The sequence below is a fragment of the Microcaecilia unicolor genome, chromosome 8 (genome assembly GCF_901765095.1).
Source record: "Microcaecilia unicolor chromosome 8, aMicUni1.1, whole genome shotgun sequence".
Taxonomy (NCBI): domain Eukaryota; kingdom Metazoa; phylum Chordata; class Amphibia; order Gymnophiona; family Siphonopidae; genus Microcaecilia; species Microcaecilia unicolor.
In genome coordinates this window covers 127,345,315-127,368,492 of record NC_044038.1, presented here as the reverse complement: position 1 = coordinate 127,368,492, position 23,178 = coordinate 127,345,315, and the positions used below count along the sequence as shown (strand labels likewise).

General features: G+C 47.1%; 1 protein-coding gene and 1 non-coding gene across 2 annotated transcripts in view; both read left to right on the top strand.

The window, feature by feature from the left end:
• HSPA9 (heat shock protein family A (Hsp70) member 9) overlaps positions 1-23,178 on the top strand; it is a 223,531-nt gene that overhangs the window by 181,788 nt on the left and 18,565 nt on the right. The window contains 6 exon segments of the mRNA XM_030211606.1: positions 12,349-12,576; positions 13,120-13,224; positions 15,594-15,711; positions 15,939-16,033; positions 16,698-16,790; positions 17,109-17,249. Coding sequence (XP_030067466.1) covers positions 12,349-12,576; positions 13,120-13,224; positions 15,594-15,711; positions 15,939-16,033; positions 16,698-16,790; positions 17,109-17,249 — 780 coding nt within the window.
• LOC115477015 lies at positions 12,977-13,040 on the top strand. The gene has a single exon (XR_003943264.1). It is a non-coding gene; the product is annotated as a small nucleolar RNA SNORD63 (small nucleolar RNA).

The window sequence follows — 23,178 nt, the reverse complement described above, 5'->3', positions numbered from 1 at the left end:
TATATAATTCGATACTGATTTTTGTATAGTATATATTTGTATGCTAACACTGTCTGTACTGATCTATATATACAATATATACTTATATACTAAATTTGTCTATTCGCTTTCCATTCCCCCAATCCTTTGGCCCTCCTATACCTCCATCACATCCAAACTAGCAAGACCAAACCACCTTTATTTCACTCAAAGTGACACCTGACCATCCATCCCTGGTAATTTCCGTTCTCCGAGGACAAGCAGGCTGCTTGTTCTCACGACTGGGTTGACGTCCACGGCAGCCTTCACCAACCGTGCGCGACCGTTCCCGCTCAGTTTTTTTCTATTCCGTGCTGGAGAGAGATGTGTTACTGTCTCTCTCTGTCAGCCCCGGAAACCGGATTGCGGCCTAGCCGCGGCTTTTTTCTGTTTAGCGTACGCATTCGCGTATTTTTTCTACCGAACTTTAAAAAAAAAGTGTCCTTGTCGTTCTTAGCCGCGAGGGCGCTTCATTGCGGCCTTGTGGCCATGTGGTCGTTTCTTTTTCGGGTGTGCTTTTCACCGCCACCATCGACGACTTTGACTTCGCCGACGTGATTTTTCCGTCGATGTCCTCGAAGGTCCCGAGCAGATTCAAGAAGTGTGGTCGGTGCGGCCGGCAGATCTCGCAGACCGATACTCACACTTGGTGCCTCGGGCCGGAGCATAATTCCAAGACGTGCACCTTGTGTCTCGGCTTCAGGAAGCGGACACAGGTGGCGAGGCAAGTTCTTTGGGACCGTCTTTTCGGAACTTGCGCCAGCCCTTCGACGACATCGGTGTCGACGGCCGGATCTTCGGTACCGATGTCGACGAAATCGGCACCGACCCTGGCACTGACCCCAGGAATACAGGTACCGTTGGCCCGCCAGCCTGCCGGTGACGGCGGGGGTGAGCGGCCGCGCGGGCAGTTGGCCCCGGCCACTCCCTCTACCCAGGGCCATTGGGACTGAACCCTGTCAGATCTGATTCCTCAAGGCCGGGGGGGGTTCTACCTCCTCTTCGTCTCTAGCGCCGATGACGGGCATCGAAAGAAAGCAAAGAAACACACAGTCATCGGTCGACCACGGCACACGGGACTGCCAGCTCCGGTACCTCGAGGGATGACTCTACGCCCAGGAAGCGGCAGTGCCGGGAGGAGCGTTCCCCCTCGGTTGAAGAAGTGTCGCTGCGTCAGTTCGCGGGTACTTCGGTACCGTCTCCTGGACCCGAGCAGCTTCCGGCACCCACACCGGCCCCCCGCCTTTCCCGACAGCGGGCCTCGACGAGTGCCTCCGAGCCATCCTTCCCGGGATCCTGGAAGGGCCCGGTTGAGGTCTGAGCTGAAAGAGCTCATGTCCGACACCAAGGAATAGGAGGCCTCGTGGGCGGAGGAGGAGGACCCCAGATATTTCTCCTCAGAGGAGTCTGTGGGCCTTCCCTCCGACCCCACTCCTTCACCGGAGAGGAAACTCTCGCCCCCCTGAGAGCCTCTCCTTTGCCTCCTTTGTCAGGGATATGTCTATTTGCATTCCCTTTCCCGTGGTCACTGTGGATGAGCCGAGGGCGGAGATGCTCGAAGTCCTTGACTATCCATCACCACCTAGAGAGTCTTCCACGGTGCCGTTTCACAATGCCCTTAAGGAGACACTGCTTCGGAACTGGCTGAAGCCACTATTTAATCCCACCATCCCCAAGAAAGCGGAGTCCCAATACAGGATCCACTCAGACCCAGAGTTGATGCGGCCTCAATTGCCTCATGACTCGGCGGTCGTGGACTCTGCTCTCAAGAGAGCACGGAGTTCGAGGTATACCGCCTCGGCGCCCCCTGGGCGGGAATCTCACACTCTGGACTCGTTTGGGAGGAAGGCCTACCAATCGTCCATGCTCGTGACCCGCATCCAGTCATACCAGCTCTACACGAGCATTCACATGCGGAACAATGTGAGGCAACTGGCGGACCTGGTCAACAAGCTTCCCCCCCCCCCCCCCCCCCCCCCCCCCCCCCCCCCCCCCCGAGCAGTCCAGGCCTTTTCAGGAGGTGGTCAGGCAGCTGAAGGCGTGCAGAAAGTTCTTGTCCAGGGGTATCTGACACCTATTATGTGGCATCTCGAGCTGCGGCCCAAGGTATAGTGATGCGCAGACTCTCCTGGCTGCGTGCCTCTGACCTGGACAACCGCACCCAGCAGCTACTGGCGGATGTCCCTTGCCGGGGGGATAACATTTTCGGCGAGAATGTCGAGCAGTTGGTGGACCAACTACACCAGTGGGAAACCGCTCTCGACAAGCTCTCCCACCGGGCGCCTCAGCATCCACCTCTGCAGGTGGACGTTTTTCCTGGGCCCGGCAGGCTGCACCCTACGCCTACAACAAGCGTAGGTACACCCAGCTGGCCCGAAGGCCTCCTCAGGCACAGGGACAGTCCCAGCGCGCTCGTTCCCGTCAACAGCGTGCGCCTAAGCAGCCCCCTGTGCCTCCACAGCAAAAGCAGGGGACGGGCTTTTGACTGGGTCCATGGGAACATAGCCACCATCAAAGTGTCCGTGCCGGACGACCTGCCGGTCAGGGGGAGGTTGAAAGCTTTTCACCAAAGGTGGCCTCTGATAACCTCCGACCAGTGGGTTCTCCAAATAGTGCGGTGCGGATACACCCTGAATTTGGTCTCCACTCCACCAAATTGCCCACCGGGAGCCCAATCCTTCAGCTCCCAGCACAAGCAGGTACTTGCAGAGGAACTCTCCGCCCTTCTCAGCGCCAATGCGGTCGAGCCCGTGCCACCCGGGCAGGAAGGGCAGGGATTCTATTCCAGGTACTTCCTTGTGGAAAAGAAAACAGGGGGGGATGCGCCTGAGAGGCCTGAACAAATATCTGGTCAAAGAGAAGTTCAGGATGCTTTCCTTGGGCACCCTTCTACCAATGATTCAGAAAGACAATTGGCTATGTTCCCTGGATTTAAAGGACGCTTACTCACATCCGATACTGCCAGCTCACAGACAGTATCTCAGATTCCGTCTGGGGACACGGCACTTTCAGTATTGTGTGCTGCCCTTTGGGCTCGCCTCTGCACCACAGGTGTTCACGAAGTGTCTCGTGGTGGTTGCGGCGTATCTACGCAAGCTGGGGGTGCACGTGTTCCCGTATCTCGACGATTGGCTGGTCAAGAGCACCTCAGAGGCAGGAGCTCTTTGGTCCATGCAGTGCACTATTCACCTTCTGGAGCTGCTGGGGTTTGTGATAAATTACCCGAAGTCCCATCTCCAGCCGGTCCAATCTCTGGAATTCATAGGAGCTCTGCTGAATTCTCAGACGGCTCAGGCCTTTCTTCCCGAAGCAAGGGCACAGAATCTTCTGTCCCTCGCTTCCCAGACCAGAGCATCTCAGCAGGTCACAGCTCGGCAGATGTTGAGACTCCTGGGTCATATGGCCTCCACGGTTCATGTGACTCCCATGGCTCGCCTTCACATGAGACCTGCTCAATGGACCCTAGCTTCCCAGTGGTGCCAAGCTACCAAGAATCTAGAAGATGTTATCCGCCTGTCTGCCAGTTGCCGAAATTCTCTGCACTGGTGGACCATTCGGAACAATTTGACCCTAGGACGTCCATTCCAAATTCCGCAGCCCACGAAGGTGCTGACGACGGATGCATCTCGCCTGGGGTGGGGAGCTCATGTCGATGGGCTCCACACCCAGGGACTGTGGTCCCTCCAGGAACAAGATCTTCAGATCAACCTCCTGGAGCTCCGAGCGGTCTGGAACGCACTGAAGGCCTTCAGAGATCGGCTGTCCTACCAAATCATCCAAATTCGGACAATCAGGTTGCAATGTATTATATCAACAAGCAGGGGGGCACCAGATCTCGTCCCCTGTGTCAGGAAGCCGTCAGGATGTGGTGTTGGGCTTGCCAGTTCGGCAGGTGTAAACAACAGTCTGGCCGACAGGCTGAGCAGAGTCATGCAACCGCACGAGTGGTCGCTCCAATCCAGAGTGGTACGCAAGATCTTCCGAGAGTGGGGCACCCCTTCGGTGGACCTTTTCGCCTCTCAGACCAACCACAAGCTGCCTTTGTTCTGTTCCAGACTACAGGCACACGGCAGACTGGCGTCGGATGGCTTTCTCCTCCATTGGGGGACCGGCCTCCTGTATGCTTATCCTTTGGTGGGGAAGACCTTGCTGAAGCTCAAGCAAGACCACGGCACCATGATTCTGATCGCGCCTTTTTGGCCCGTCAGATCTGGTTCCCTCTACTTCTGGAGTTGTCCTCCGAAGAACCGTGGAGATTGGAGTGTTTTCCGACTCTCATTTCGCAGAACGACGGAGCGCTTCTGCACCCCAACCTTCAGTCTCTGGCTCTCACGGCCTGGATGTTGAGGGCGTAGACTTTGCTTTGTTGGGTGTGTCTGAGGGTGTCTCCCGCGTCTTGCTTGCCTCTAGAAAGGACTCAACTAAAAAGAGTTACTTTTTCAAGTGGAGGAGGTTTGTCGTTTGGTGTGAGAGCAAGGCCCTAGAACCTCGTTCTTGTCCTGCACAGAACCTGCTTGAATACCTTCTGCACTTATCAGAGTCTGGTCTCAAGACCAACTCAGTAAGGAATCACCTTAGTGCGATTAGTGCTTACCATCATCGTGTTGAGGGTAAAGCCATCTCTGGAGAGCCTTTAGTCGTTCGATTCATGAGAGGCTTGCTTTTGTCAAGGCCCCCTGTCAAGCCTCCTGCAGTATCATGGGATCTCAACGTCGTCCTCACCCAGCTGATGAAACCTCCTTTTGAGCCACTGAATTCATGCCATCTGAAGTACTTGACCTAGAAGGTCATTTTCTTGGTGGCAGTTACTTCAGCTCGTAGAGTCAGTGAGCTTCAAGCCCTGGTAGCTCATGCTCCTTATACCAAATTTCATCATAACAGAGTAGTACTCCGCACTCACCCTAAGTTCCTGCCAAAGGTGGTGTCGGAGTTCCATCTTAACCAGTCAATTGTCTTGCCAACATTCTTTCCTAGACCGCATACCCGCTCTGCTGAACGTCAGTTGCACACATTGGACTGCAAGCGAGCGTTGGCCTTCTGTCTGGAGCGGACACAGCCCCACAGACGGTCCGCCCAATTGTTTATTTCTTTCGACCCCAATAGGAAGGGGGTCGCTGTCGGGAAACGCACCATCTCCAATTGGCTAGCAGATTGCATTTCCTTCACTTACACCCAGGCTGGGCTGGCTCTTGAGGGTCATGTCACGGCTCATAGTGTTAGAGCCATGGCAGCGTCGGTGGCCCACTTGAAGTCAGCCACTATTGAAGAGATTTGCAAGGCTGCGACGCGGTCATCTGTCCACACATTCACATCACATTACTGCCTTCAGCAGGATACCCGACGCAACAGTCGGTTCAGGCTGCACTCTGTTAGTTGTTCTTTGTAGGTCAATTTCTGTTATGCCCTCGCCGTTGCGAGGTTAAATTGACCTGGGTTCTTGTTTTGAGTGAGCCTGAGAGCTTAGGGATACCCCAGTCGTGAGAACAAGCAGCCTGCTTGTCCTCGGAGAAAGCGAATGATACATACCTGTAGCAGGTGTTCTCCGAGGACAGCAGGCTGATTGTTCTCACCTACCCTCCCTCCTCCCCTTTGGAGTTGTGTTTTACTCATTCCTTTGCTTGTCATTCAACTGAGCGGGAACGGTCGCGTACGGACGGGAAGATGGCTGCGCATGCACGGTGGGCGTGCCCTGCGCGCAAAGTTTTTTTTCCGGTTGGTGGGGGCTGCCGTGGACGTGAACCCAGTCGTGAGAACAATCAGCCTGCTGACCTCGGAGAACACCTGCTACAGGTATGTATCATTCGCTTTCTCCTGTACCCCCACCAAATTAGCAAAAACTATCCTCCCCTACCTTAGCTACCTTCTCAATCCCTTACACACCCCTAACCAACCGTTCCGCCATACTCCTAACTGACTCTTCTTACGCTTGCCCTTACCTAAGCCATCATCTGCCAACATGATTTTCATAAAAATACTTATCCACTCACTCGCTATCATCCATGCAACACTCAACATCCCCCCCCCCCCCCCCCCAACGGAATTCAACATTATACCAGTTCTTCAACATCACATAAGAACACCAAATCATTCTCATTCCCACAGACCAGTAACAACCACAGAAACCCACCAACACCCAGGCAATCATCCTCAAAATCAGACAAATTTTCATCTAAAGCTAAATCACCTAAAACGAGACAACTAATCAAAATCTGCCCCTCAATTTCAACTGTTGAACCATATCTGCCCGTCAGAGTAGGATACATCGCTAGATCAGCAGTTAATAAATCTGAAACCACCACAGACTGGATTACATCAGACAACCTCGACCTACTCTTCATCACAGAAACCTGGGTCCGTGATTCTAAAGATCCTATCATACTTGACTTATGCCCCCCAGGCTATAAAATATCACATTGGCCTAGAAAAGACAAAAGAGGTAGAGGAATAGCACTTATCCATAGATCTAACTTCTCCGCAGAACCTATCTGAGTCCATCTCACCTCAAATCGAAATTGCTCCAATTAAATTTCATAACTCCATACTATGTGACCATCTAACCTGCATATTGTTTTACAGTCCTCCCAACAACTGGAACCAATAGCCAAACTATATTCATGGACTTTATATCAAATGCATGTGTTAACAGTTCCAATATATTATTGGAGATTTGAATCTTCATTTAGAAGACTCCAATTCTGTCCACACTCGAGAGTGTATTGGCTTCCTCCAATTATGTGACTTTCACCTACCTCCAATGCAACCTACTCACATCAAAGGCCACTCACTTGATGATATTTCCTACAAACACTCTTCAGACCAAAAATTCATCATATCAGATATCCGCTGGTCTGCTTCACCTTGGTCTGACCATTACAGAGCAACCCTATCTTTTGGCGTAAAAATGACCAGACTATTAGACGTGAACCCTTAACAATCAGCACCAGAGGACGGATTAACAGTGAAACTTTTTGGCATCAAATCTATAACGACTGGTCAATAAATCCCTACTCAAATCATTTCCTCACAAAATGGGATAACAGGTGCAAGTTCATTCTGGATGAAATAGCCCCTTTACACGCCAAAACTTTACGTAGAAGCAACCCTTATCCATGGTTTAATGACATATTTAAAAAACCTGAAATCATAAACCAGGAAACTTGAAAAAAATTGCTGTAAATAAAAAAACATCACCACCTTCAATGCATGGAAACAGACACAAAGAAACTATAAGAAGGCCATCAAACGAGCCAAAAGATCCTATTACACAAAGAAGATTACCGCCACTGGAACAGACATAAGAAAACAATATCAACTTATAAAAAATCTTCTCATCACCGACCCAAAAATCTTCTCAACACTGACCCAATCACATCATCATCCTCAAATTGTCCATCTGCTGACCAACTAGTCAAATAATTTAAAGATAAAATCATCAACCTGTGCAACACAATCCCCCAAGACGATGCCAGCATTGATAGCTTTCTTGACGAACTGGACCCAGACATGGATGAAATTCCAGCTGACCGCTCCTGGACAAACTTCACCGTTCTTACCACTGAAGAAATTTCCACAGCATTATCTAAACTCTCTAAATCCCATTGCCACAAACTATCTAATGGAAATCGCACCAACACGCTTCATTACAGACCTCGCCACTCAAATTTCCTCCTTCAACAGGGATCCTTTCCCATTGAACATGGTAACATACTACTTACCAATACCAAAAAAACACCAAGAAACCAGCAGATGACATCACCAATTACCGCCCTGTGGCCTCTATCCCTCTACTGATCAAACTGTTGGAAAATAGAGTAACCTCCCAACTCAACGAATTCATACAAAAATTCTCCATCCTACACGAATCACAATAGGGCTTTCGACCTGCCCACAGCACAGAAACGGTTTTACTCACCTTAATATCCAAGTTCAAACATGAAATATCATTTGGAAACAACATCCTCCTTCTGCAGTTCGACTTATCTAGTGCATTTGACATGGTAAATCATGATATCCTTACAAAATTACTGGATAAACTTGGAATCAGCGGTAACATCATCAAATGGATAAAAGGTTTCATCACCACAAGGTCCTGTCGAGTCAAATCAACCTCGTCTGCCTGGTCATCAAAATGCGGTGTACCCCAAGGATCACCTCTCTCCCCGATCCTCTTCAACCTTATGATGATCCCTTTAGCCAAATCCCTATCGAAATTTGGCCTCAAGCCCTTCATTTACGCAGATGACGTCATTATATTCATCCCCTTTAAATCCAACTTAGCAGAGATCTCAGATAAAATAAACAATGGAGTGAACATCTTAGCCTCCGGGGCCAACACTTTTAAGATGAAATTGAATAAGGAGAAAACACAATGTCTAATCCTCACATCCCAGTATTCTACAATCACTCCAACTACACTCCCCTAGATGTCAACATCCCTATATCTGACAACCTCAAAATCTTAGGAGTATTATGACAACCACCTAACTCTGGAAAATCACGCAAAAGCTACGACAAAATGTTCAACATGATGTGGATGTTGAAACGCGTGAAATCCTATCTTCCCCTAAAAATCTTCCGCAACTTGGTTCAATCCACTGTGCTTACCCACGTTGACTACTGCAATAGTATTTTCATTGGAAGCAAGGCCCAAATCCTGACAAAACTTCAAACCGCCCAAAACACGGCAGCCAGACTTATTTTTGGTAAGTCGCGGTTCGAGAGCGCAACACCTCTCCGTGAAAAGATTCATTGGCTCCCTGTTACTGAACGAATAAAATGCAAAGTCCATACGCTGATTCATAAGATTCTCTGGCTACATGTACAACCTGATTGACCTTCCAACCAGAAACGGCTCTAAATCTTCTCAAACTTATCTAAACCTACATCTTCCCAACTGCAAAGGACTTAAGTACAAAACGTATTATGCAGCCAACTTTGGAACACCTTACCAAGATCTATTTGAACAGTCAATGACCAATTACCCTTCCGGAAGCTGCTAAAAACTTACCTCTTTAAGCAAGCCTACAAAAAGGACCTGACTTAAATTTAGGAGTTCATCTGCACTACCCTGGTCAGACTATAAAGACAGAACCTAGAATATGCTCCCTCGTTTAATCCTTTCTAAGTCATCCCTCTTCCAAACCCTCACTATACATTCTTCCTTAATTATCAACACGCTATCCCAATACACACACACCCTTCTCCCACTCCCCTACCTCTACCATCCTCCTCCCTTACCCATCTTACTTACCCACATCTAATTGACTACTTCTTTATTCACTATATTACAGCTGTATCCATTCTATATTAATTTGTGAACCTGTTATACTATGTAAGCCGCATTGAACCTGCTAATAAGTGGGAAAAGCGCAGGGTATAAGTGTTATAAATAAATAAGATATGTAATGAGTTTGACATATCCGTACTTGATCTGTCCTTGACATTTTCAGAGCACAGACAGTAGAATTCTGCCTGACACACTGGCTTAATTTTCAACTACTGGAGCTGCTGTAAGCCCACTCCAGCCCAACTATATCTGTCTACAATTGGAACACAGGGCAAAGTTTTTTAATTTGACATTCATTTTTCTCATTTGTGCTCTTTGGTCTTAATCCCTGGGTTCTTGTTAATGTGAACCCTCATTGACAGTGTGTTTAGCTTGAGCCACGTTTTATACATGTTTTATGGTAGTTATACCAAATCTGCCATGTCTTTCCTGAGCTTCATCAGACCTGTGAGTGATAAGTACACATATATATTCCCATACTGGGGCAGACCAAAATTCCATCACTGTTTAGCTCTGTGTATGGTGTACATCGCTGCATATGCCTTGTAGCGCTGTAGAAATAAGTAGATAGACTGTTTCCAACCGTGGCCAGTCCAGGTTACAAGTACCTGGCAACATCCCAAAACAGTACAATACATTTTAGTAATGGCTTATGGACTTTTCTTTTAGGAAGCGATCCAAAACTTTTTTAAACCCTCTAAGGTAACTTCTTTTACTGCATTCTCTGGCAACAAATTCCAGAGTTTAATTGCACGTTGAGTGAAGAAACATTTTCTCTGATTCATTTTAAATGTACTACTTTGTAGCTTCATCGCATGCCCCCTAGTCCTAGTATTTTAGGAAAGCATAAACAGACACTTCACACCTACCCCTTCCACTCCACTCATTATTTTATAGACCTTTATCATATCTCCCCTCAGCCGTCTTTTTTCCAAGCTGAAGCGCCCTAGCCACTTTAGCCTTTCCTTATAGGGAAGTCGTCCCATCCCTTTTATCGTCTGCCTTCTTTTTACCTTTTCTAATTCCACTATATCTTTTTTGGTGGTGTTGCTAATAGTACAACCACCAAATGCAGAGAACTTTCCTGGCTGCCGTCAAATTGCTTTGAAAGCATCTGTGCTCTCTCCCCCCCCGAAGTGAAACTTAAAAGGGGAAGTACCTGTAGGGTTGAAACTCTAAGTGAATCATTTCTACTTTATTTATAGTCTTGAAATGGAGACTAACTACCAATAAATACTTGGCTAATAGTAAGCATTTACTACTTGTAGTAATTTTGGTTAAGTAAAATTTGAATTCTGGTGTGTGTTTGGAATCTTGATGTGTTTATTAGGGACTATATAAGTAATAGACTCTTATTTTGTCTTTTCTGTCGGTGAAGAGGGTGAAATCTAAGTCATTCATGAAAGGTCGTCTGCTTTTGTGCAACTAAAGTTTTTGGAATTATTTCCCATTCATTTGTTTAACCTTTGATTATACGATGTTTTTAATTTACTGTACTTGAGATTGTGGTATATTTGGTATTAACTGCTTTGAACCTGGTTTGTAGGGATTTAGCGGTTTACAAATCCTTAACAGGCATTGGCGTTAGTGCACATTGGTGCAGGAGGAGGATGCCTTTTGAGTGGGTATTCTATGTACTATGACTTCTTCCCACCCTCTGTAATTGAGGGCAAGGGGATGCTTGGGTAGAGCTCAGTTTGTAGTCTGGTAATTTGATAAGAGCTGAAACTCAAAAACCTACATTTTCTCGAGTCTTTCTGGGACATTCTAGAATCCACCTAGGTTAGCGGAAGACTTAGGGTATGTAGCTGTGTCCATGGAAGAGTGCTAATAGATCATGGGTCAGTAAGGTATTCGATGAAGAGAGACGGATTATGGTGGCAATTTGACAGCCTTCTGGTTATCCTGAGAGTTTGTCTCCAGTTTTGGGGCTATCATTTGTACCTTTTAGTGTTTGTCCTGTTGCCAAAGCCTGCAGTTATGTTTTCTAGTATGCTTCAAGACTGTCTTGTAGTCTTCATTCCTTTTGACTTCACTGCATTGTCCCGTCAGTTAAATCCACATGGTTTAGTTCAGGGGTAGGCAACTCCGGTCCTCGAGAGCCGCAGGCAGGTCAGGTTTTCAGGATATCCACAATGAATATGCAGGAGATAGATTTTGCAAGCATTGCCTCTGGTATGCAAATCTATCTCATGCATATTGTCATGCTCAGCCGCCAGATCCGTACCACTCTTTCTCAGTCTCTTCCTTTCTTTACCAAGCACGCCCTTCACTCCCGAGTCGACAGTCTGCAATCAGGGTCTCCGGACAACAGGCAAATCACCAGAAGTGCTTTATTATCTCCTGAGTACATTTACTCTGCTTTAAGGCTTCATTCACTCTCTCCAGTTCAGTTCATAACTCACTTTAAGAGCCCTCCACCAGCACTTCCATTTCCTCCTCATTCTCCCCTCCTTTCTCCTCCTCCAGTTCCATTCTCTCCTCCCCTTCCTCCCTTCCCCCATCTGATTCCATCTCCCAATCACACCCCGGCTCCTCCCTCCCTTGCATAGATTCTTCTCCCTTCACCTGATCTGTCTGCTGGTGCTGCACTGCCTTCTGGGGCTTGTAGTTTCTTAGCTCCTGGCTTCTCTGACGTTGCCCTGCCTTCTGGGCTTTGTAGTTCCTTGGTTCTGAATCTCTCTGGTGCTGCACTGCCTTCTGGGGCTTGTAGTTTCTTTGCTCTTCACAATATTCATTGTGGATATCCTGAAAACCTGACCTGCCTGCGGCTCTCAAGGACCGGAGTTGCACTGGTTTAGTTCTTGGTTGCACTGTTTTAAAGTAGTCCTGTGTATTTTTTGTGTTTGCCTTGTCCGTGTGTTGGGTCTTGGTTGAATGCGCTAAGGAGTAGGCACAGTCTTACACCTGTACAACACTGCTGGTATATACTGCACAAATGGCAGTATTAGCTTTTAAATTTTTCAGCAGTAGAGAATTATTGGAAAGAATTGAGGCAGATGCAGACTTATCTATCTTCAGGAATAACTTTTATCTTTTCTTAGGTGCAGCAAACTGTTCAAGATATGTTTGGCAGAGCTCCTAGTAAAGCAGTCAATCCTGATGAGGCTGTTGCTATTGGTGCTGCCATTCAAGGCGGAGTACTAGCTGGTGATGTTACAGATGTCTTGTTGCTGGATGTTACTCCCCTTTCTCTGGGAATTGAAACTCTGGGAGGTGTGTTCACCAAACTCATCAACAGGAACACTACTATCCCAACCAAAAAAAGTCAGGTATGCATTGCTGCTGTTGGTGGCTTTATTTTCGTGCGGTCTGTGCTGAATGTCCCTTGCTCCCAAGGGAAAAGGGCTAAATTTAAGAGTGATATATTCTAAAAAAAAAAAAATAATAACCTGTGTGTTTTGACTCTGCATGTTAACTCTAGCCTTGATTCTCAGAGACATAAATGTGCACTACTGTTTTGTAGATTTTGAGGAGCTTTCTCCTGTTCAGTGTTCTATGACTACACACTTGTAGGTTTTCCAAGACTTAGTTTGGAGAAACCCATATAAAGTACATTCCTCCCATACTCAATAGATTGAAATAAGAAATGGGCAGGTTGTTTCTTTTGTGACTATATAGACTTTCTTTCCGAGGATCATTGTATTGGCAACCTATTGAGGAAACCTGCCTGTGCAGTGATGACTTCAACGCATCATTCTGAAACTGTCGTAGAGAACTTTATTAACTGAGCACAGAAACTACTGTTGGCATGCCTTAGCTCCTTTAGTTTAGGCTGTGGAAGTAATTTGGGAAATGGTTTTCCACTTCTGCAGGTGTTCTCTACTGCTGCTGATGGACAGACACAGGTTGAAATTAAAGTATGCCAAGGGGAGAGAGAGATGGCAAATGACAACAAGCTTTTGGGCCAGTTTACATTAGTAAGTACAAAAGTATTTGTCATTTATCTAACAAAGATGGTTACAACCTTCAGATGGCAACTGAGAAAGTGGTTACCCCACCCTTATAAATGAGGTGTTTCAGTAATTCTAGTATCTTGACTTTTCCAAATACTAGAGGTAATAGGTCCACTCATTTTTTCCTCTCTTCTTACCAAGCAGCAAAGGCTTGGCATTCACTTCCCAAATTCAAGAGAGCTTGGGGCAAGTACATAGGATCTCTAAAGGAGTGATGGGGAGAGTAGATGGCATAGATGGGCAGATTGGATAGGCCATACAGTCTTTTATCTGCCTACATTTTTCTATCTTCGTATAAGATCCTTGGCTAGCTATCAAGCCTTTTAAGAAAGCTATTAAAATCAGATTGAGGAATATGTTTTATATCAGAACATATCATTTGGTTTTATGTTTAGGTGTGTAATAATTATTGATAATTGTAATTCCTGGACAACTGGTCTGGCTCTTGCTTTTATAATCCGTTGTGAACTTTAACCGCTATAAGCAGAATATAAAAGTGTGATGTTTGCCCAGTGGTTGATAACTTGTGCTGCAGTAAGTCGAGCGATAGCACATGTTATAGCAGACTGTAGTCTCTTAACTAAGACCTTTGGGAACTTCGTTTGTAGGTGCTCTGATTTTAAAATATAAAAACTCTTTTAAGAAAGCTAATTCACAAACTTCTCAACACATTTTGTAAGTGTCTGAAAGGATACCATCTCTCCTTGCATGTAGAATCTGTCATGTGGGCATACTAAGGCCCATTAATTAAGTCTTGCCCATGTATATTGAATGTTCAGCAGCCTATAGCTTCTTCAGCCCTCCAGGGTCATACTGGTTGCATCTGTCCTAGCTTTGCTGCCACCTCACTCATCTGAGCACCAACCATAAGTTACACATTTGCAGTACCTGCAGCTATCTAGTACTCCAGCGCTGCTTCCTTCTAACTACAACTGGTCTTTTGCCTCCTATACTGGCCCACAGGTATTTGTGTTTGCACGCCTCATGACTGCCATGGCCTGCTTGGGGGCCTCAGAAAAAAGTGGGAATGCAACTTTTGCAGAATGAGTAACAGACACACAGTAAAGGTGGTCAGGAAGGAGGAACAACCAATGATGTAATTTTAAGATTCTTTTATTGAAGGACCTGCTTTGACCAAGTTTAGCCAATAAAGCCTTTATCAGAAGCCTTTATCAGCTGTCGTCACATTCTTCAAAAATAAATATAATGGATACATTATAGGACACAAATCATCTGTGAGTGTAGACGCTGGTCAGAGTGTGACCAACGCTTTTACATTTGGAAATGATTGTGTCCTATCGTGTATCTATTATTGAAGAATCTGTTGACTCTTGATGAAGGCTTTTTGTCAAAACTTGGCCAAGTTGGGTCCTTCAATACAAATTTGAAAATTGCATCATTGGTTGTTCTTCATGGGCTACCTGTGCTGTTTTCATATCTGTTTGGGGGCCCTGCCACATGATGCAGTTAGCTGGCACCATTGCTTCCTGACCCCTGACTCTGCTATTGTTCCTCCCAGACACACTATCCATTACTGCTAGCAGCAGTCTCTGCCAAGATTGGGCCAGATGCCCAGCATCAATCCTTTCCCCACATCTGGTCTGTTACTTTGATGCACCCATGGTGCAGTTGCTATGGGCCCACGTTATTCCTGACTGCCCTTGCCACTTCGTCACCTCCTTGCCCTTTAGACCCTACCTCTGGTCCTCCATTCTAGCCTGATAAGTTGACTTGGGTAACACTCTTGCCCTGCTTCAGTCTAGTATTCTGATTTCACACTATTTTATTTTATTCTCTTAATGCTGCAAGAGTTGCTGTCTTAGGTTCACTGCTATACAAATCATAAGTACATAAGTAATGCCATACTGGGAAAAGACCAAGGGTCCATCGAGCCCAGCATCTTGTCCACGACAGCGGCCAATCCAGGCCAAGGGCACCTGGCAAGCTTCCCAAACGTACAAACATTCTATATATGTTATTCCTGGGATTTTGAATCATGCAGAGTTTGAGCTGCACAGTGACCAAACTTTAATGCTGGTCTTAGTCTTAAGTACTGTAAGCTTACATACCATGTAACCTGAAATCATGGAGAGCCATGTAGTTCTGAGCTAGAAAAGGCAGCAGCTGCTGGAGTGAATTCATGCCTTGTAGTTTCTAGATGCTATTTGACCTGCCCTGGAATTTGTTGAGCCTTTGTATAATAACACTAATTTGTTTAGTGTGTGCACAGTAAGGGCACATCCTGTTTTAATCCCATAATCTAACCAAATCCCCTTTCTAAATTGTTAATGGCTTGTTTTAAAGCACATTCCTCTCTCAAATTATGTTGTCAGGTTGGAATTCCACCTGCACCACGTGGTGTTCCGCAGATAGAGGTCACATTTGATATTGATGCCAATGGTATCGTTCATGTTTCAGCTAAAGACAAAGGTACAGGACGTGAACAGCAAAGTAAGTACCTTTTCCCATACTTTGTACTTAAATGCCAAACACGTTTCATAATTCATTCCATGACAGCAAAATGTAGTAACTGCAGTAAGTTTTTGTTCGGTGCCAGCTTCACTTCAATCTGTACTCTCTCCCTAGATATCTTATACCTTAGCCTTCCTACCATTGGGCTCACAACTCTTTTTGGTGTGGCAGAGTGAGAATATTGAGGTGCTGTTTTTATTTTGTAGTTGTCATACAGTCTTCTGGTGGTTTAAGCAAAGATGATATTGAGAACATGGTCAAAAATGCAGAGAAGTATGCTGAAGAGGACAGGCGAAGAAAGGTACTTGTATAAAAATCTGGTTGCTTTTGCTGTAAGTTCACTTCATATGTTAAAGTAGACTATATTACTCCTTGGGTTTTCTTTGTCCTCTGCCCATTCTTCTATAAAATTTCTCATCCACCAGTATGCACAGGAATGATATTTTTGGTTATCCATTTTTTTTTACCCCACAGACTTAAGTGACTGGTTCTGGTCCAGTCCTCATTACTAGTATCACTAGTCCTTGGTAGCTTGTAAGGAAATGAGTTAACATGGGTTCACAGAACTTAGCACTGCCAGTCATAGCTATTGTGTGTGGGAATGTTCTCCATGTACCCAGAGTCAAGTTCAGCTCAGAACGTGTAGATCTTAAACTTCCTAGTGTCCAAATCAGCCATCCTGAAGTACAGTTGTTGGGAGTATAAGGTGAGTCTCCTAGATTGCTGTGCTGCTGCACTATTAGTCTTCTTTAAGTTGTAGCACTCCAGAAATGGGCATGTAACTACTATGTATGTGGACATTATTGGGTATTTTGCTGTCCACCACTGATTGAAGTTATCTAGATCTACATAATCTAGGTTCATGCACTTGGATGAACAGCTCCCCATAGGATCCCTGTTCTGTTTTTGAATTCAGTTTTTAAAAGGTCTGTGATAATCTATTTGACCCCGATTATTATATTTAGGAACGTGTGGAGGCTGTAAACAATGCAGAAGGAATCATCCATGACACAGAATCCAAAATGGAGGAGTTTAAAGATCAGCTGCCAGCAGATGAGGTAATATCCTTATGCTGTAGTTTTTGTATTCTTGTACCCAAGGATTGATTTTTGTGCCAGGGTACTGAGATGCTTTGCACAAACACGCTGCATTCTAGTTCCTTGAGTCTGCTGCTTTGCAATATGTGTCTCAGCTTATGGGATGGAGTAACAGCAGACTGAGAACCAGAGGAAACGACTCTTGCTTGTCCTACTGAAGCACTGAAGTTATATTTTATGCAGAGAAATATGTTAGAACAGATAACTTTCTGTCTGGATTTGTAAAGATGAGTAAATATAATAAAAATCAAATTGTACTAAATTCCTTTATTTTTGCAGTGCAATAAACTTAAAGAGGAAATTGCCAAAATGAGGGACCTGTTGGCTCGCAAAGATAGTGAGACTGGGGAGACCATCAGGCAAGCTGCATCCAACCTCCAGCAAGCTTCCCTCAAGCTTTTTGAAATGGCTTACAAAAAAGTACGTAAACTATACAGTGCTGAGGCCTGAGAGGAGAAAATATGCAGGTTCAGGACTGATTTGTAGGGTGGTGGTACCTGGGTGACTTAATTCGCTACTCTTGAGGTATATGTCACAAGATGCAAACTTGTACAGCTTGGTCCCAGCCATCTTTACCTGGGGTCCATAACACATTTCTCCAATAGACTCACACCTTAAGGTTGCCACTGTTTCAGTGATGTAACTCGCATGTGTGTCCATTATTCTAATTTTTAGAAAATGAATCTATGAAAAGGTGTCATGAATATAGGTGACTGGTAGCCGAATATCAGTGTTTAGCCTGAGTTGGTGACACCTGCCCTTCTGTTCATTGCGAATAACATTCTTAAATGAGCAGAGTAAGGCCAGACAGTTGAAACAATGACTTCACTGCTTTTGGTAATATATGAAAGGAGACCTTGATCTAGGATGTAGTGTCGTCCTTGTAAAGATCGTGGAGGAAAGTGAGAGCCTAAAGGGCCTGTCAGAAGTGATGGAAGCCAGTGCTTCAGTAGACGCTGGGCATGCTGCGTAATCCTGGCAGCGCTATAGAAATGCTAAGTAGTAGTAGTAGCATGCGTGGGACTAATAGAGGTTTAATTTCAGAAAAAAAGATTGAAAATTCAAATAGGGAATGTGGGTCACTTGTGAGTAGAGATATCTTGAAAACTGAACACCTGGGTGTGTCATGAGGCTTGGGTTGAGAACCCCTGGCCTAAGCATTGCACAAAAGTATGTTGTGATGATGAAGTTTGTGATTGGAACAGTTAAGACCCTCAGTTAAAAGTAAGTGGATGGGGAATTGAGTGGCAGTGAGGGCAGAGAATGCATGAGGGAATTTGAAGGAGTGTATGTATGCGGTGGTTATAAGTGGTAGACAAAGTTGAGTGAAATTGTAGATTGGGGTAGGTGCTTTTAAGCACCAGTCCCCAGTTTCATGTGGCAGTTGAACATATTTGCATGTTTTTACTAAAATGTCATTTTTTGGTGTTTTGTGCTGGTTAGGTTTTTGTCTTTGTGAAGGGGGTGAGGAATCTTAGTGATTGGATGCTGGGAAGGGAGGTGGGGGGGGGGGGGGGGGGGAGGTTTGTTTTGTGTGGTTTTTTTTTTTTGTTTGTTTTTTTTTGGTGGGGGTAGAGGGGGGAATTTTACCGGCAAGAGGGATAGAGGGGTGGTTAGATTAGATTTGTTTATTAAAATTTGCTTAATCACTTACAACAAAACTCAGTCATTTACTCATAACTTAAGTGGTATACAAAAATTACATAAGATAAAACATAACTCTAAAACTTATACATAATATATAGCTAATATAGTTAAACTAATAAACATCTGCCCTTCTCTTTAAATATTATTCTCCGAGGACAAGCAGGCTGCTTGTTCTCACTGATGGGGGTGACGTCCACGGCAGCCCCTCCAATCGGAAACTTCACTAGCAAAGTCCTTTGCTAGTCCTCGCGCGCCCATGCGCACCACGCATGCGCGGCCGTCTTCCCGCCCGAACCGGCTCGTGTTCGTCAGTCTTCTTTTGTCCGCGCTTGGTACGGTTGTGTTTTGCGCCGTTCGCGCCCCTTCAGTTGACCCTCGCGCGTCTTTTTGACTTTCGCTAATAAATAAAAAAAAAAAAAAAAAGGATTCCGGAGAAAGGCCTTTTGGTCTTTTTCCCTTTCCCTTACTTCTAGTTTTTGGCCCCGTTAAGTTTTCTTTCGTTTTCGGGGTAGGCCCCTTTGAGGCCTCGGGTCGAGTTTTTTTCTCCCCATCTTTTTGGTGCCTTACCGCAATTACGAGTTTTGATTTCGCCGGCGTGATTTTTCCGCCCATGTCATCGAAGTCTCTCTGCAGCTTCAAGAAGTGCACCCAGTGCGCCCGGGTAATCTCGCTCACTGATAGGCACGCGTCGTGTCTTCAGTATCTGGGGGCTGGGCACCGCCCGCAGGCCTGCAGTCTTTGCACCCTTTTACAGAAAAGGACTCAGGTAGCGAGATTGGCCCAGTGGAACGTTTTGTTCTCGGGCTCTTCATCGGCACCGGGAGTATCGAGTGCGTCGACGTCGACAGCGTCAACACCTCCGCCCTCGGCCGCGACGGTATCGATTGCATCGAGGCATCGACCCTCTGCATCGTCGGGGCCGAGGCATCGGAAGGCTGCGTCGGTGGTACCGGGACCTCCGCTTCTGCTGATGTCGTCGGACAGTGGTGCTTCGTCTGGAGTGCAGGTGAGGGCTGTCCATTCCCTGCCGGTGGCGGTGAGCCTTCGGGTGGGTCTCCCCCTACCCTGAGGGCTCCTGCGGTAAGGCCCCCCCCCCCCCCCCCCCCCCGAGACCGACCTTCTTCGGCCTCGGCCCCGAGGAAGCGACGGTTGGATTCTACGTCCTCCTCGTCGATACCGGGAAGCTCCGGTGACATGCTTCGTTTGAAAAAGTCAAAGAAGCATCGACACCGGTCTCCTTCCCGCGTCGTTACCGAGAGCTCTGGGTTGCCGAGGGAGTCTGCACCCAGTAGGCATCGGCACTGGGAGGACCGCTCACCCTCTGTTCAGGAGGTGTCGATGCGCTCCACCTTGGACAGCCTGGAACAGCCTCCACGCCCGGAACAGACTCTGACTTCGACACCTGCATCGGCTTCCATGTCTTTCTCCACAGCCGCCCTGCACGAGAGTCTCCGGGCCGTTCTTCCAGAGATCCTGGGAGAGCTGTTGCGCCCTTCCCCTCCGGTACCGGGGGTGCTTGCGCCTCCGGTACCGTCGAGTGAGGCGCCGGCTGGCCCCTTGCCCGGGGTGAGGTCTCCGACATCGGTGCCGCTTGCGGTACAGACTGCGGTCGCCTCCCAGGAAGGCTCCCTGACGACGTCGGCGGAGGGAGCTTCGCCGGTGCGGGTGAGGGAGTCTACCTCTCGACGCTCCCACCGTGGCCGTGGTTCCATGGAGTCGAGTCGGGCACGGCTTCAGACACAGGTTCGTGAACTTGTGTCTGATACCGATGGTGAGGCCTCGTGGGAGGAGGAGGAGGACATCAGATATTTCTCTGACGAGGAGTCTGGTGGCCTTCCTTCGGATCCCACTCCCTCCCCTGAAAGGCAGTTTTCTCCTCCCGAGAGTCTGTCTTTTGCGGCCTTTGTCCGGGAGATGTCTTCGGCCATCCCCTTCCCGGTGGTTGTGGAGGACGAGCCCAGGGCTGAAATGTTTGAGCTCCTGGACTATCCTTCTGGCAGGCGTAAACAACAGTCTGGCCGACAGGTTGAGCAGGATTATGCAACCTCGTGAGTGGTCGCTCAACTGCCGAGTAGTGCGACAGTAGAGGCACCATGCTTCTGATTGCTCCTTTTTGGCCGCGTCAGATCTGGTTCCCTCTTCTTCTGGAGTTGTCCTCCGAAGAACCGTGGAGATTGGAGTATTTTCCGACCCTCATCACACAGGACGAAGGGGCGCTTCTGCATCCCAACCTCTGGTCTCTGGCTCTCACGGCCTGGATGTTGAGAGCGTAGACTTTGCCTCTTTGGATCTGTCAGAGGGTGTCTCCCGCATCTTTCTTGCTTCCAGGAAAGATTCCACTAAGAGGAGTTACTTCTTTTTGTGGAGGAGGTTTGCTGTCTGGTGTGACAGCAAGGCCCTAGATCCTCGCTCTTGTCCTACACAGACCCTGCTTGAATACATTCTACACTTGTCTGAGTCTGGACTCAAGACCAACTCTGTAAGAGTTCACCTTAGTGCAATCAGTGCATACCATTACCGTGTGGAAGGTAAGCCGATCTCAGGACAGCCTTTAGTTGTTCGCTTCATGAGAGGTTTGCTTTTGTCAAAGCCCCCTGTCAAACCTCCTACAGTGTCATGGGATCTCAATGTCGTTCTCACCCAGCTAATGAAACCTCCTTTTGAGCCACTGAACTCCTGCCATCTGAAGTACTTGACCTGGAAGGTCATTTTCTTGGTGGCAGTTACTTCAGCTCGTAGAGTCAGTGAGCTTCAGGCCCTGGTAGCCCAGGCCCTTTACACCAAATTTCATCATAACAGAGCAGTCCTCCGCACTCACCCTAAGTTCTTGCCAAAGGTTGTGTCAGAGTTCCATCTGAACCAGTCAATTGTCTTGCCAACATTCTTTCTCCGTCCTCATTCCTGCCCTGCTGAACGTCAGCTGCACACATTGGACTGCAAGAGAGCTTTGGCCTTCTATCTGGAGCGGACACAGCCCAACAGACAGTCCGCCCAATTGTTTGTTCCTTTTGATCCCAACAGGAGGGGAGTGGCTGTGGGGAAACGCACCATATCCAATTGGCTAGCAGATTGCATTTCCTTCACTTACGCCCAGGCTGGGCTGGCTCTTGAGGGTCATGTCACGGCTCATAATGTTAGAGCCATGGCAGCGTCGATAGCCCACTTGAAGTCAGCCACTATTGAAGAGATTTGCAAAGCTGCGACGTGGTCATCTGTCCACACATTCACATCTCATTACTGCCTGCAGCAGGATACCCGACGCGACAGTCGGTTCGGGCAGTCAGTGCTTCAGAATCTGTTCGGGGTTTAGGATCCAACTCCACCCCCCTAGGCCCATGTTTTATTCTGTTCCAGGCTACACTCTGTTAGTTGGAAAAATTGTTAGGTCAATCTCAGTTATGTCCTCACCGTTGCGAGGCCCAATTGACCATGTTTGTTGTTTTGAGTGAGCCTGGGGGCTAGGGATACCCCATCAGTGAGAACAAGCAGCCTGCTTGTCCTCGGAAAAAGCGAATGCTACATACCTGTAGAAGGTATTCTCCGAGGACAGCAGGCTGATTGTTCTCACAAACCCACCCGCCTCCCCTTTGGAGTTGTGTCTTCCCTTGTCTTTGTCTTGCTACATACGGGACTGACGAACACTAGCCGGTTCGGGCGGGAAGACGGCCGCGCGTGCGCATGGGCGCGCGAGGACTAGCAAAGGACTTTGCTAGTGAAGTTTCCGATTGGAGGGGCTGCCGTGGACGTCACCCCCATCAGTGAGAACAATCAGCCTGCTGTCCTCGGAGAATACCTTCTACAGGTATGTAGCATTCGCGTTTCATAGTTTATGTATTGATTTCTAATATTTACATATGCAAAAATTACTGCTTCCATTACATAGCTTCTCGCTATTCCAGAACCTGTGGAATAGTTGTGCCCATCAACCAGCAGGTGGAGTTAGAGAACTGAAAACTGACATCTCTTGCTCTCTTGGCATCTAGTCCAACTCCTCAGTATTTTCTATCTCCAGCAGATGGATAGAACCTCTGGTTCTGAGTGATTTGCTCCTGGTCCAGTTAGTCAGCTGGTCCCCAGTTGAGCTTTGTGGGTGGCTTGAGTCTGCAGAGTCATATCTGAAAGTCTTCAGATCTCTATTCTGCCCACAAATCTACTTCTTCCTTCTTTCCTGTAGAACTCTTTTTCCAGCACAACAAACTTTAAAAAAAAAAAGGAAGGAAAGGCTTGCTGAAGTGTCTTATCTGTGGAGACTTGTGGAGACTGTGATCTTGGGAGAGCTACAAGTCATACTTGGTGCACAGGAGGGATCCTGACTAGCTGCTTGGCGCACATGCTGTGCTTGTGACAAGTAAAGTTGAATGGTGATTACAACCTTAGCAGAGGCAGTTAAGAGGTGTTCCTTGCTGTGGGACCTGCTGTCCAGTGTCGGGCGTTGTAGGGCATGCAAGCCAGGAGTCTCGCGGGATGTGGAGGAAACAGCAGTAGCACATTATTATTTATTGCATTTGTATCCCACATTTTCCCACCTATTTGCAGGCTCAATGTGGCTTACATAGTTTAGTTATGACATTGTCATTCCAGGATATCAGATACAATTAGTAATGTGCAGAGAATAAGTAAGGGGAGGAAGAAGGAAGTGATTAGGCGGGTAAGTATAGAAGGTGGCCTTTCCTAACTGGATGTGTTGGTGAGGTGGATTAGT